The sequence below is a fragment of the Onychostruthus taczanowskii genome, unplaced genomic scaffold (genome assembly GCF_017590055.1).
Source record: "Onychostruthus taczanowskii isolate IOZ18803 unplaced genomic scaffold, ASM1759005v1 scaffold51, whole genome shotgun sequence".
NCBI lineage: Eukaryota > Metazoa > Chordata > Aves > Passeriformes > Passeridae > Onychostruthus > Onychostruthus taczanowskii.
Window position 1 is genome coordinate 4,465,169 of NW_024502680.1, and position 12,223 is coordinate 4,477,391.

The 12,223-nt window shown below is 49.8% G+C and overlaps 2 protein-coding genes across 3 annotated transcripts in view; both read left to right on the forward strand.

Moving 5' to 3' along the window:
* Positions 1-3,873, forward strand: part of PAK2 (p21 (RAC1) activated kinase 2) — a 41,778-nt gene extending 37,905 nt beyond the window's left edge. Inside the window, exon 15 of the mRNA XM_041416221.1 lies at positions 367-3,873. Coding sequence (XP_041272155.1) covers positions 367-453 — 87 coding nt within the window. The 3' untranslated portion in view covers positions 454-3,873. The remainder of the gene's footprint in view (positions 1-366) is intronic.
* Positions 3,874-4,015: 142 nt separating this feature from the next.
* Positions 4,016-10,790, forward strand: LOC121342096 (aquaporin-12-like). Of its 2 annotated transcripts, XM_041416224.1 has the most exons (4): positions 4,016-4,717; positions 7,977-8,526; positions 8,963-9,079; positions 9,939-10,790. In XM_041416224.1, exons 1-4 carry the CDS (start codon positions 4,715-4,717, stop codon positions 10,118-10,120), a joined length of 852 nt encoding a protein of 283 aa, XP_041272158.1. In that variant the 5' UTR covers positions 4,016-4,714; the 3' UTR covers positions 10,121-10,790. The 2 variants fall into 2 exon arrangements, with proteins under 2 accessions (XP_041272158.1, XP_041272156.1); XM_041416222.1 differs by lacking the exon at positions 4,016-4,717 and having other exon boundaries at positions 7,920-8,526.
* Positions 10,791-12,223: the final 1,433 nt, after the last annotated feature.

The following is a 12,223-nucleotide window of genomic DNA, read 5'->3' on the forward strand; positions in this document are numbered from 1 at the left end:
CCTGGGGAGAGCAAGGAGTAGCTCTCAGGCAGATGGTGTAGAGGCTTTCCCAGTAAAGCCAGCTGCTACTTCTTGCCTTTCTCTGATTATTTCTTGTTTAGATCTTTGTTTTGCTCATTGCAAGTGCAGCTTCAATACTCGCCTTTTCCAAAACCAGGAGAAACTCCATTGGGCAAGGCAGTGTGACTCCAGCCAGCTTGGGATCGTTTTGTCCTTGTAGCCATCAGGAGAAACACGTGACACAAGTCAGCAGTTAAAATGCAGATTCTTTGCTTCCTAGCTCCATGGAAACATGAATCCTGCTGGAAATCAAACCTTTAAAAGTGTGTCTTTCACTGATTCCTCGTGTTTCTGTCTTCCTGGCAGCATCCTTTCTTGAAACTGGCCAAACCTCTGTCCAGCTTGACGCCACTGATCCTGGCAGCCAAAGAAGCAATGAAGAGTAACCGCTAACATCCTGCCACAGCCTTCTTCCTTTTTTGTTTGTTTGTATTTTACAAATCTTTATAATATATGAAATTGTTACACTTCGGGGGGGAGGGAAGGGGTTTTTGTGGGGGTGGGAAACGTCTGCAAAAGGGAAGAAACTCTCATCCAGAAGATACCCAAATACATTGTGGCAACTCTAGAGATCCCTGTCTGGGGTCCAGAAGGAATTGAGGGCTGAATTACTGGCCTTTGTGGGGTTTTTTTATTCTGATTTTTGTTTCCCAGACAGCCCAGAAATACCACTTGCTGTGCCCGGGGCTTTAAGGGGTTTTAACGACTTCGCTGTAACAGCTCCCGTTGTACCCTCTGGGTACTTTCAATACTTGAATGACAGATTCAAGCTTTCAGAGAGCAGTACTAATTTTACCTGCTGATCTCTTTGACTCTCCTCTTCCTCCCCTCTACCTGCAATCCCTGTGGGAAGCTCCCAGTGACCAGATTCACGGCAGGTGTGGCGAATGTGAAGGTACATCTTGCCCCTCATTTCTGTTTTGGATTAGCTGTCGCTGTACTGTAGAATCAACAACTCGGTTACTTAAGGAATCATAATGTATGGAGATTCTTTTCACTTTTTAAGATGAAAAAGGAGAGAGAGAGGGGGAAGAGAAGTATTCAGCTGTTTCTCATACTTGTGCTCTGTGGACTTTTTTTTAAATCAAAAATGTGGCCTCTTTGTAGAACCGTAATGATCGGTCAAGTCTTTGGATGTGGGTTATGGATGTGTAGGTTGGGGTCAGATACTTTATTTATGATCAAATGATCAGTTCTAGTCAGGGCAAGAAAAAATTCCAGCTGTCTTCCTGTCTGCTCTTTTTTTCCCTTGTTAGACTTGCTGGCCAGAAGCTTGAGGGATAATGTGCTTGGTGCAGTGGGTGGTTCATAAACTTGTATCTGTGCTCTGACTTGGGCTTTGGAAGTTATGCTGGTGCCTTTGACTTTTTTTATTTTACATTTCCCTTCTTTGTATCAAATACATTTTTGTATATGTTGTAATTTCCCCCCTCCTCCCCCCGCCAAGCAAATAATGCATCAACCTATGGAGTTGTCAGAGTTTAAAGTATTAGAGCTATTTTTTCCAGTTTTGTATGTGCTCCATTTGTACTAATGAAACCAGAAGAACAAATAACCAGATCTGAGGACGCTGACGATACAGGATTTTGGAAATTATGATGAACACCTGGAGATGCCAAAGTTGTGAGATGAAGCAGAGGGGAAGAAGTGCTGTCAGACCATCGTGGGGCCTGTTGGACTGGCTGGTGTCACTCTGATCCTTGTCCTGAGGATTCTGTGCTAGCCAGGATGGCTGCAGCCAACCCTTCAACACAACAAAAAGTGCCTCTTCCTGAAGGACAGCGACAGCCTGAGCGGTTGAGTTCTTGGGGTGTTGCCAGGGTTGAGTTTAGCAGAGCCTCTGCCCCTTCTAATGCTACAGTCTATGCATTTCAACATCCCCAAGTGTTTAAGGAAGAGCCAAGTAGTACCAATGTGCCAAATGAGTCTGTGAAAGAATAGCCATGACTTTAGTGGGATTGTATTGCATTCCCAGTGGGGCAGGGCCTGGGACAGACAGAGCTATGGTTGGGTGTGGACAGAGGACCCTGAATAAAAATTTTGCACACTTTTCCAAACATTGCTGGCAGGAGATAGAAGTGATTTTCAGAGACTTTCAGTATCTCTATAGAGAGAATGACATTTTGGGGACTGGTAGCCAAGGTATGACAAAACAAACTTCCAGGTGAGAGCGGCCGGGCAGGATGGCAGAGGCAGTTTGGGGGGGATGGTGGAGGGGAGCAGGGCTGGGGTCTCACAGCTCCTGGGCTCCTGTGGGGCCAGCAGGATGCATTGGTGGGCAGGTTCAGCTTGTGTTCTGCTCCTGTGTGGTAGTTAAAATCTCTGTTGGGTTAATTATCTTAACTGTTCCTTACAGGGATAAATCTCTCTTGCTGTAAGTGTGACAACAGTTATGGCTTTAAATTTTAAATTCAAGGAAGTGTCTCATGCCAGGTAAGGTAATCCAAGTGCATTTGTCTGGAAAAAAAGCTTATTATGAGCCATGGACACTGTAATCACCCTGTTTTGAGTGTGTCCTGGCTCCCTGGTCAAATGGAGCAATGAGGAGGCTTGGCTGAGGGAAAAACCTGTTGTACCATTGGTTCCCTCTTTGTCCATTGCTGGCAATGGACTTGGTGAAACTCCTTGTGCCAGAGTTAAAGTGGGAGCTTTTCTTTCTTTCATCTTTTTTTTTTCCTTTAATGGCACAATCTAGATAAATTTAGCTTTTTTAAATAGAAAACAAGAAATCATAAGTAATTTTAACTTATTAGTTCACTTTTACTGGTGAATGAGAACGGTTTAAAACATATGTTGCAAAATTTGTCCAATTTAGCCTGCTTAGGAGACAATTTCTGAAGATTCAGCCATCCTAATGCACAAAACTTGGCCCAATCCCAAGTTCCCAAATTGTGTGTGACCTGGGACGGTGTTCAGCTCCAAGCATCTCCCTGGCCCCACGCAGCAGCTGTTCTGTGGTGAGGTATCCATGGGGATCAGAGGTGGGGCTGGCAGGAGAGGAGAGCCAGGAGAAGGTTTTTGTGCTGTGCTTTTGTGTCTGGAGGGTCAGGCATCGCTTTTCTGAGGGTGTCTGCGAGGTGGGAAGCTCCAAGGCGTGGGTTTTCCCTGGTGGGAGCAGAGCAGAGCCCTTGCGTGGGTGCAGGGCTGACAGCTCTGCTGTGGCACTGGGGCAAGCGGAGACCAGCCAGAGCTGGAGGAAATGATGGGAAGGGATGAGTTGCATCCAGATGTGGGGATTCCTGTGCATCCCTCTTGGGTGCCCACCCAAGATCCTGAGCGGGGATCAGACGTGCACACGATCCCTGTGAAGTGTCAGCTGGGCAGCTTGTGGCTGAGGTGCAGGGAGTGTGAGATTCCTGGGATGTTATCATAGAACAAACCAGAGTTCTTATTAAAAATAACCATGGGAATGAGCACTTTGCCCTGCCTTAGGTGTTAGTGAGACTAATTGGAGCCTTCCCCCCTGGCTCTCTGTGCAGGGAGGTGAAAAGGTTTGGCTACAGCAGATGGGTCCCGTTGTCAGAGGGGCTGGGGAGGGAGCAAAGATAATGTGATTAGGGGTCTCTCCAGCTGGAATTGAGTCAATAAATCTCTCTGGTCTGTTTTTCCCTCTGTTCCTTATGCTGTTGATGGGAATGGAAGTAGGTGCAAGCTTTCTTTTTATTTTTTTAACTGTCTTCAGATGTTAATGTTGCCTTTTGTGTAATTTAATCCCACTATGTTATTTAATTGTTACTGCAATATTAACTACTGTATTTGTTGACTTCGTTTAATAACTGTCTTTCAGGGCTAGAAATAAACTTTTAAAAAACCTTTGGGGCTTTTTCCCCCCTTTTCCCTGTCATGAGTTTATACCTTTGATAACAAGAGTATCTGAAAGGGTTAATGTGTCAGTGTTTTACTGAGATTAACAGAATTTATTTGTAATTAAGCTTCTTATGAATGCTTTAATATGATGGTGGATATAATTTTGTGCTATACCAGCCTTTTTCTTTAAAGTTTTATTACTTATCAGTGTCTGTACCAGCCTTGGGATCCCCACGAGCTTTGCTGTGTGTGCCTCCCAGAAAAACTCCGGATCGCTGATGGGAGGAGAGCAGCTCCAAAACACCCTTTTTACCCACTGTGGAAGAGATCCTTTGCCCTCCATGTGGAGGGAGCAGAGCAAACACCAGCCTGGCCCATCCCAGCTGCACCTTCCCCCTCCGCTGGCCAGTGCTGGGGTGGGACTGATGGGCCCGTAACCTCTGGAGATATGGTGATGATTCAGGAGCTGCTCCCAAGAGCTCTGCTTTGTTGCACCTTGGGCACCATCCACTGTCCTGCTTACAAACATTATGGCACAGGATCCATGGGAATGGAGCTGTCCTGCTGGCTGCTGGGAAGATTTGGCTCCTGGTTTGCTCCGCCGCCGATCGGTGTTGGACCATGGGAGTGAGGGCACCGGGTGCTGACAGCTCTTCGAGGACTTGGGATGAGATCCATGGTTCCTCTTGGCCTCCAAGGCTGCAGAGAGCCACTTTTGTTTTCCACTGGACCTACAAAAAGGCTGTGGGATGTTTGCCTGCCAGTCCAGCCAAGGACAAGGAGGGATTTGCTTTGGGGTTGAGCCCGGGTCAGTTGGCTCTGGATGAAGTTCCTGCCTCGGTTGTGAATGGTGAGGACTTGGCATGGCCTGTGTTCCCCGTGTGTTGCTGGGAAATGGGCTCTTCCCCTTTCTTGCATGTTGTACAAGCTTTGGTGGTACACTGACAAAAGGAAATGAAGAAACCACTCATCTCCAGCAGCTGCTTCACCCAGACATGAGAATGTTGGTTTGCTCAGAGCCTGTCTCTTCAGGGTTATCAGTTTGTTGTAGTGCCTTTGTCTTCCTATACGATCCACTCTTTGTGCATTTAAACTGGTGTTCTTTAACACTGCATTTAAGTGATTTGGCATTTAATTTCTGGGGGGAAAAGTGGACAGGAGGAGAAGATGCTTAGTGGAACTCAGGACTGTTAGGATTTTGGTACTTGAAGGAGAGCAGGCCTTTGGCTGATTTTGGCTTGCAGGGCTGAAAGTTGCAAGTCCTTGGTAAATCCTCCTAAGTCTTGTGTGAACTTGCTCATCCCTTGCACTGAGCCTGAGACTTGGACCTGCCTGAGACTAAACCCAAGAGCAGCCCCATTTTTTGAGATCAGCCTATTCAAGATTGGGTATTTAAAACATTGTTCTTGCAGGCAGTAAATTTGGGGGCAGCAATTCCTCCCTTTCAGGGCTGCTGTTCAGCTGCAGTGAGTTACTGCAGAGCTGAGTACAACTGTTTGGACTGCAGCAGGAGCACGCTGGTTAAAACCAGGGTGGGTGAAAAGTGAGGATCCTCCTTAGCAGCATTTTCATGGTGGTGCCTGAAGAGCATTGCTGGCTTTCAGTGCAGTTCCAGTGTTCCTGTGCTGGAGCACTGTGCTATCCATAGATCTCTGCTCCTAGGGATTTGTACAGCTGCATTTTTTCCCCTTTTTAAATATAACTTGCATTTTGCTCTCAAGATTATTTTTAATAAAACCAGCTGTCCTCAGTCATGTGAGAAAGCAACATGTAAGTTTGCTGAGCTCAGCCAAACTCTGGCTGTTGCTCCCCAGATGTGTGGAGGAAGCAGGTTCTCTAAGAGCTGTTTGCCCTGCTTTGAATCCAGCTTAAGGACAGGTTTCTTTTCCTTGAAGGAGGGAGTACCACCAAGTGAGAGCAATGACTTTGTGACTTCTCTGCCTGCAGGCTGTTAGGAGGGAGCAGGGCAGCACCAACACAGCTTGTCTTGCTTTTCCCAGCTGGTGTGTGCAGTGGGAATGTCCACCAGCACATCATCACTTCAAATCACAGATCAGTAAGGCTGGAAAAGACCTTTAGGATCATCAAATCAAATCCATCAGGATTTCAAATCCCCGTTGGCCTGAGTGTTAAAGCAGGCCATAGGGACCAGTGGTTTGAGTTTTCTAATGGGATTTTCCCAGTGGGAAGTTAGGAGTTGCTCATTCTCTTTCAGGGCTCCCAGACTTCTGCTTTGGAGCTGTGTAGAGTCAGTGCAGAGGAGGGAAGAGCAGACAGGCTGTGTCAAGGCATGGATGTGTCTCAGTGCACGGGGTCCATGTCCTGGTGTTCCCTGGAGGGCTCGTGGGCAGTGAATCCAGCTTGGAGCAGCTGTGGATCAACACTGAGGACACTGACAGGACTCAGGGCAGCTCCTTGGAATGGTCTGGAGGGAAGATGTGTCCTCACCATGTGCAGGGCTGACCTTCCTCAGGAGTGATTCTTCTGGGATTCCTTGAGCTTTCTAGAGCCAAGGGTGGCCCATCTTTGTTATTTTTTCCTCTCAGTGAACGCTTGTTCTAAGGATTTGGGTTCTTTCACAAAGCACAATTAACTCTTGGATCCCCTGGAGCCCTTTTCCTGCCTGACCATGAAGGGAAACCTGTCCCAGGTTCCTGCTGCCTTGTCACAGCTGCTCCTGGAAAGCTCTAATCCACCCTCTGCCCAGTGAAACTTCCCTTAAATAACCTTATAACTCTTTTTTTTTCTGTAGCTGTTGCCTCTTTGAGGGCAAAAACAACAAGGGAGCCAGGGTGGGTCTGCTCAGCTCTTGTGACCCTTCAGTGTTTTTGGGGAATGTTTATTTTGCTGAAATGTGGAAGTGCCAACTTGTTCCTGTCCAGTCCTTAAAATCTGCATTTTAAGCCCTGAAAGCATGTTTGGTTTGGAAGGACACTGATGTTCCAGCTACAGTAAAGGGGTTTTTGGTGGGAATATTGGAATTTTTCTTTAGTTTTGTTCCTAGAAGAGCAGCCCTGCAAAGCTGCATGGAGTCTGCTATCAGCACTAACACAAATGAGGGAGTGAGCTCCTGGCCTTGTTTAATCCCATAGTTATCCTTGGAATCAACAGCTCCCAGCTCCTCTCTCCACCCTGGGTTAAACATCCCACAACTGTGCCATGGGCAGAATTTTAAGCAATGGGTGGGAAATAGTTTTTAAACCTTGGAATGTTTATTTCCTAAGGCCCAACTCTTACAATGGTTAAGAAGAAGGGGAAAATCCATTTCTGGGGGAAGGAAGAGATGTTGGAATTTCTTTCCCAGTTTTACCAGTCTGTGTCCTGTGATCTGGTGGTTCTCTTTCAGGGACTGGATTTGAGCTGTTTGCTGGGTCCTTGTGAGGTTTTGTTTCTAAAGAGGAAACTCTACTGCTTTCTCTACTCCTGGGAAACACAGGAGGAGGGAGGGGAGGTGGAAAGAATTGAGCTGGATTGTGATGTTAGGTATTTTATGGTTGGTTCTGCAGTGAGTGGTGGCACTTCTGCTGCAGATCAGGGAATGACCCAGAAGACACATCATGTGTTGTTTACCGTGGAATCCCAGAATGGTTTGGGTTGGAAGGGGCCTTAAACCTATTTCTCTCCACCCCTTCCATGGGCAGGGACACCTTCCACTAGCCCAGGTTGCTCCAAGCCCTGTCCAGCCTGGCCTTGGACACTTCCAGGCGTTGGAGCCAAGCAGAAAGAAAATGAAGTTTTTTGTTCCTTCTGGAAGAGCTGTCCGCTCTGGGGAGCTGCTGTGGGCTCTCAGGTGTGAATGCTGGGGCTGAGGGCTCAGTGCCTGGTGGAAATAACACCAGGATTTGCTGGGACAGACTACTTGGTGGCAGCTCCAGCTGCTGTGAGTCCAGCAGCTCCCTGTGGCACTGCCATTGCCCTGTGGGGGCCACACGTGTGGCCTTTCCCAGGCCTGTCGGGCTGTGCCACGTTTGCTTTTGCTTGGCTTTATAAAGAGGAGGTGCAGGAGCTTCCTCTGCTCCTTCCCAGACTCTGCCCCCAGCACAGCCTTCGCTATGGATGGCTTGAATGTCTCCATTGCTTTTTTCTTCCTGGTTTTTGGGCTGTGCCAGGTGCTCAGGTGGCTTTCCAAGAGGCTTCTGTCCCCTGGGACACACGGCTGCCTTGCCAGGGAATTTGCTGGCTCGTTCCAGCTGTGCATGAGCTGCCTGGAGCTGAGGATGCTGATGGACATCGGCCCCTGGGGTGGTGGCTTTGGCCTGGACGTGCTCCTGACCCTCCTCTTCCTCCTCTCCGCTGTCCACGGTGCCTCTTTGGACGGAGCATCGGCCAACCCGACCGTGTCCCTGCAGGAGTTCCTGCTCCTCGAGTCCAGCCTGGCAGCCACAGCGGCCAAGCTGCTGGCCCAGGGTGGGGGTGCAGGGACGGGCTGGGCTCTCACCCGGCTCTACTGGTCCTGGGAGCTGAGCCAGCTGCACTTCATCCAGAACCTGATCGCGCCCGAGTGCAGCTCCTCCATCCGCGCCTCCCTGCCCCACGCTGCCTTCGTGGAAGGCTCCTGCTCCTTCCTGTTCCACCTGGTCCTCCTCAAGGTGCGACAGAGTCACCCCCTGTACCGGGTCCCTGCGCTGGCAGCCACTGTCACCTTCCTGACCTATGCAGGTGAGCAGCGCTGGTGTTTCTTCTCCCGAGTTATTTGGAAAAGTACCTCGTTTGTGGGGGAGGAACAGCCCCCTGTGTTTCATCTCCTAGGACTGGAGAGGTAGGGGTTAACAAGGTAATGACTACTACTACAAGGTGTTTGTTTTCTGTTCTTTTGGGGAGTGTTCATTTTGGGATGAAGATGGCAGTTTGGGCTATCTGGGCTCTGCGTGAATTTTGGTTCACAGCCGTAGCTCAAGACTGGTATCACCTCCCTGGAACCTCCCCTACTGCAATCCCTCGGTCCTGCACTGAGCTTTCCTGCTTCCTACAAAGCTCAGGATGACAAGGGTGGGATTTCCCCAGTCTGAGAAGGCAGGCAGGAGGGGTCTCAGCCCTCTGTCGGTGTTCCAGAGGATGCCGTGGGACTGTTGGCCACGTTTCTCTTCCCACACAGCCGGACCGTACACGGGGGCCTTCTTCAACCCTGCCCTGGCCACAGCCACCACCTTCCACTGCTCGGGGAGCAGCTTCTGGGACTACATCCAGGTGTACTGGCTGGGGCCCCTCGCAGGTGAGATCTTCCCAGGGGGCAGGAGCTGGCACGGGGGCAAGGCAGAAGTGCTCAGTGTAACGTGAACTGTTCTGGCAAAGGGCTGAACTTGGGGTTGCCGGTGGCAAGTGTCACTTTTCATCCTGCCTCGTTGACTCTGGGGTCATCTCTTTGCTATCCAATTTTTTAAAATCCAACTTCTGCGTGGTACAAGGGCAGAAATCTCCCTGAAGCCAGAGTCTGGGGGAGGTGTAGCAAAGGTGTTTCAGGGCAATGGCAGGCTGAGCTATGCTTTGAGGCTGTCCCCAGCTCCAGCGTGGTCATGGGGAGCTGGATGTGAGCTGAGACTGGAGCCAGGTGGGGGTCGGGCTCTGCCACCAGGTAACTGATAGGACAAGAGGAAACGGCCTCGAGTTGCCCCAGGGGAGGTTTAGGTTAGGTAATGAGAAAATTTCTTCCCTGAAGGCTGGTCAGGCACTGGCACCCTGCTGAAGGCAGTGGTGGGGACATCATCCCTGCAGGGATTTAAAAACCTGGATGTGGCCCTTGGGTCAGGACCAAGGGTGACCTCGGCAGCACTGAAGGAATGGCTGGGCTCGATGGGCTCAGAGGACTTTTCCAACCTTAATTATTCTCTGCCAGAGAACTGGGGTGGTTTATGGGTCAAAACAAGCATTGTTTATGTTAAGGACAGAGTGGTAAATTCTCCTTAAAGCAGTACAGCAAGGGTCCCTCAGCTCTCAGTGGGGACTTCAGCGGTGCTGAGCTGCCTTTTGGTCATGGTGAGGGTTGTGACAAGGAGCCAAAACCGCTGCTGAGCTGTGGGGAGGGTGGAGATGCTCCACACAGCGCTCGGAAGGGGTCTGTGCTCTCATTCCAGGGATGCTCGCTGCCCTCCTGCTGTTCCAGGGCAACATCCCACGCCTCTTCCAGAAAAACCTCCTCTACAGCCAGAGGAGCAAATACAAGGTGCCCAAGGCAAAGGTGACAGCGCAGGTGGAGGGTGACAAACCACAGAAGAAGAAGAAAGGAGGGAAGAGCAAGTCGGAGCCCAGTGCCTGAGCCCAGGGGTCCTGGCAGCCCTTTTCCTGGGAAAGGGTTTCCCTGTGTGGAGGATTTTGCAGCTCGTTCAGTCCTTAAAGCATCACAAAGGAATCCTCGCAGGATGCCCGAGCCCCTGAGCTCCTTTGGGAATTGCTTCAAAAGCCTCCCTGGAGAGTTCGAAATGTTTCAAGCCCGCACTGCTGCCTCTGAGAGAAAACACGGAACACTTTTGCATAAATTGCTGGTTGTCTTGTACTGCCAGCAATCTTACAGAGAGCTGGGACCGTTCCAGGGGCAGGCTTGAGCAACCCGGGGTTATTGCACCGTGCAATGCCTGCAATAACCCCTCTGGGTCTCCTGCAGCCCTAAAAACCAAGGATAAGCCAGTAACTGCCTTGGACACTTGGGATGGGGGAGGAAGCAGGCTTTGATCTTTTGAGTTACTAATGGAAACTTGTTACAAATTGGTGGGTTTTGAGTTAAACTTGGCCTGAAGTCCTTGAAATGCACAGGCTGAACCTGGCAACTCTTGGAGGGGAATTAAAAGTGCTCCAAGGCAAGAGAGTTCACTGGCCACGGGAGAACCTGCTCCTCTGGGGATGTGCTTAGCCTGGGTTTTGGTGATGTAAAGCATCAAGAAATAGTTTGCAAAGGGTCTGTGATTTGGAAAAAAAACCAAAAAAAACCAAAAAAAACCCACGAGACCCAGGCAGCTGCTGTGCATCCCTGGGTTCTGCTCCATGACTACGTGAAATACTCCTAACTATAAAATTACTGTTTGTGGGGAAAATAAAAGAAAAAAAATGCTGTGGTTGGCATTTGGGTGAGTGATGTCATTCCTGGGAACCCTGCTGGGAGACATCCCTGAAAATGGGAGTCACTGTGGTGCCCAAACCACCTCTGCCCTGCCTGCTGCCTGCTCTGGAAAGAGGGGAAACACCTTCTGGAAATGGGGATCCTCCTGAGCTGTGCTGAGGCCAGGGCACCCCATGGGAGCTGCAGCCTGGGGGACAGCACAGGGAGATTGTGATGCTCTGGCTGTTCCAGTATCTCTGCCCTGGATCAGAGTTCCTGACAGGAATGACTTGCTCCTATTTCCTGAGGTGCAAGCAGGGAATAAGCAAGTGGCACCCAATGAAAACCTGGAGTGGAGGTGTCAGATGCAGGTTTGGTACCCAGTGTCCAGCCCTGCTCCTCCCTCCACTGTGCTGTGTCCATGGGGAGACAACCCCAGGGTGCTTCATGGCCTCTGGGCTGCCCATCCCAGTTGATTTCCTCTGGGATTGCCCTCTGGAGGGACCTGCAGGACCCCCAGACCTCTGACACCATGAGCCCACCCCACATCCCAGCAGGAGAAACAAGGGAAGGGACCGACACAGCCATACACGGGTGTGTCCCAGAGATGAAACTCCATGGAACCCCAAAGCCATGGAGCAGAATTCCCAAACAGTGCCCTCTCCTTGTGCCTGGCTGGATGCTTGGCACTGCCCCAGGAAGGGCACTGGGAGCACAGTCTGGCTTTTCTCCTGGTTAAAGTGAGCAGGAGACATTTGGGTGGAAGCTGAAATCTTTGAGACTCTTTGTTCCTGCCCCAGGGACACCCTGGGATGCTCAGATCCCCCTGGACATTTTTTTCAGAACCTTTTTTTGTTTGGAAATCGTGCTGACAAACCAGAGATTGGCTGTTAATCCCAGCCAATTTGCTGGCTCTGCTTTTGATTCAAGGAGAAGTGCAGGATGAGAAAAGTCAGGCTGAGTTGCCCTCCACAAGCCATTCCTGTGGGATCTTTCCCAGGGCACAGATATTCCTGTGGCAGCTCAGAGTGGTGGGTTGGGGTGTCTGGCTCCTGAGATGTCTCCCTGTCACACAGGAACTTGAGTCTGACACTGCAGAATAGGATGCTGAGCCTATAAATTCAGCATCCAAAGGCAACCTGTAACCACAGAGTCAGCACAAAATAATGCTGGGGGCTCCCTTTTTTCTGTTTTTTTTTGTTTTTTTTGTTTTTGTTTGTTTGGAGTTTTTGAGGGGGTTTTTTAGGTTTTCTGTGGGGTTTTTTGGTTGTTTGTTTTGGGGGCTTCTCTTTTTTTCTTTTTTGGTTGGTTGGGGTTTTTTTGTTT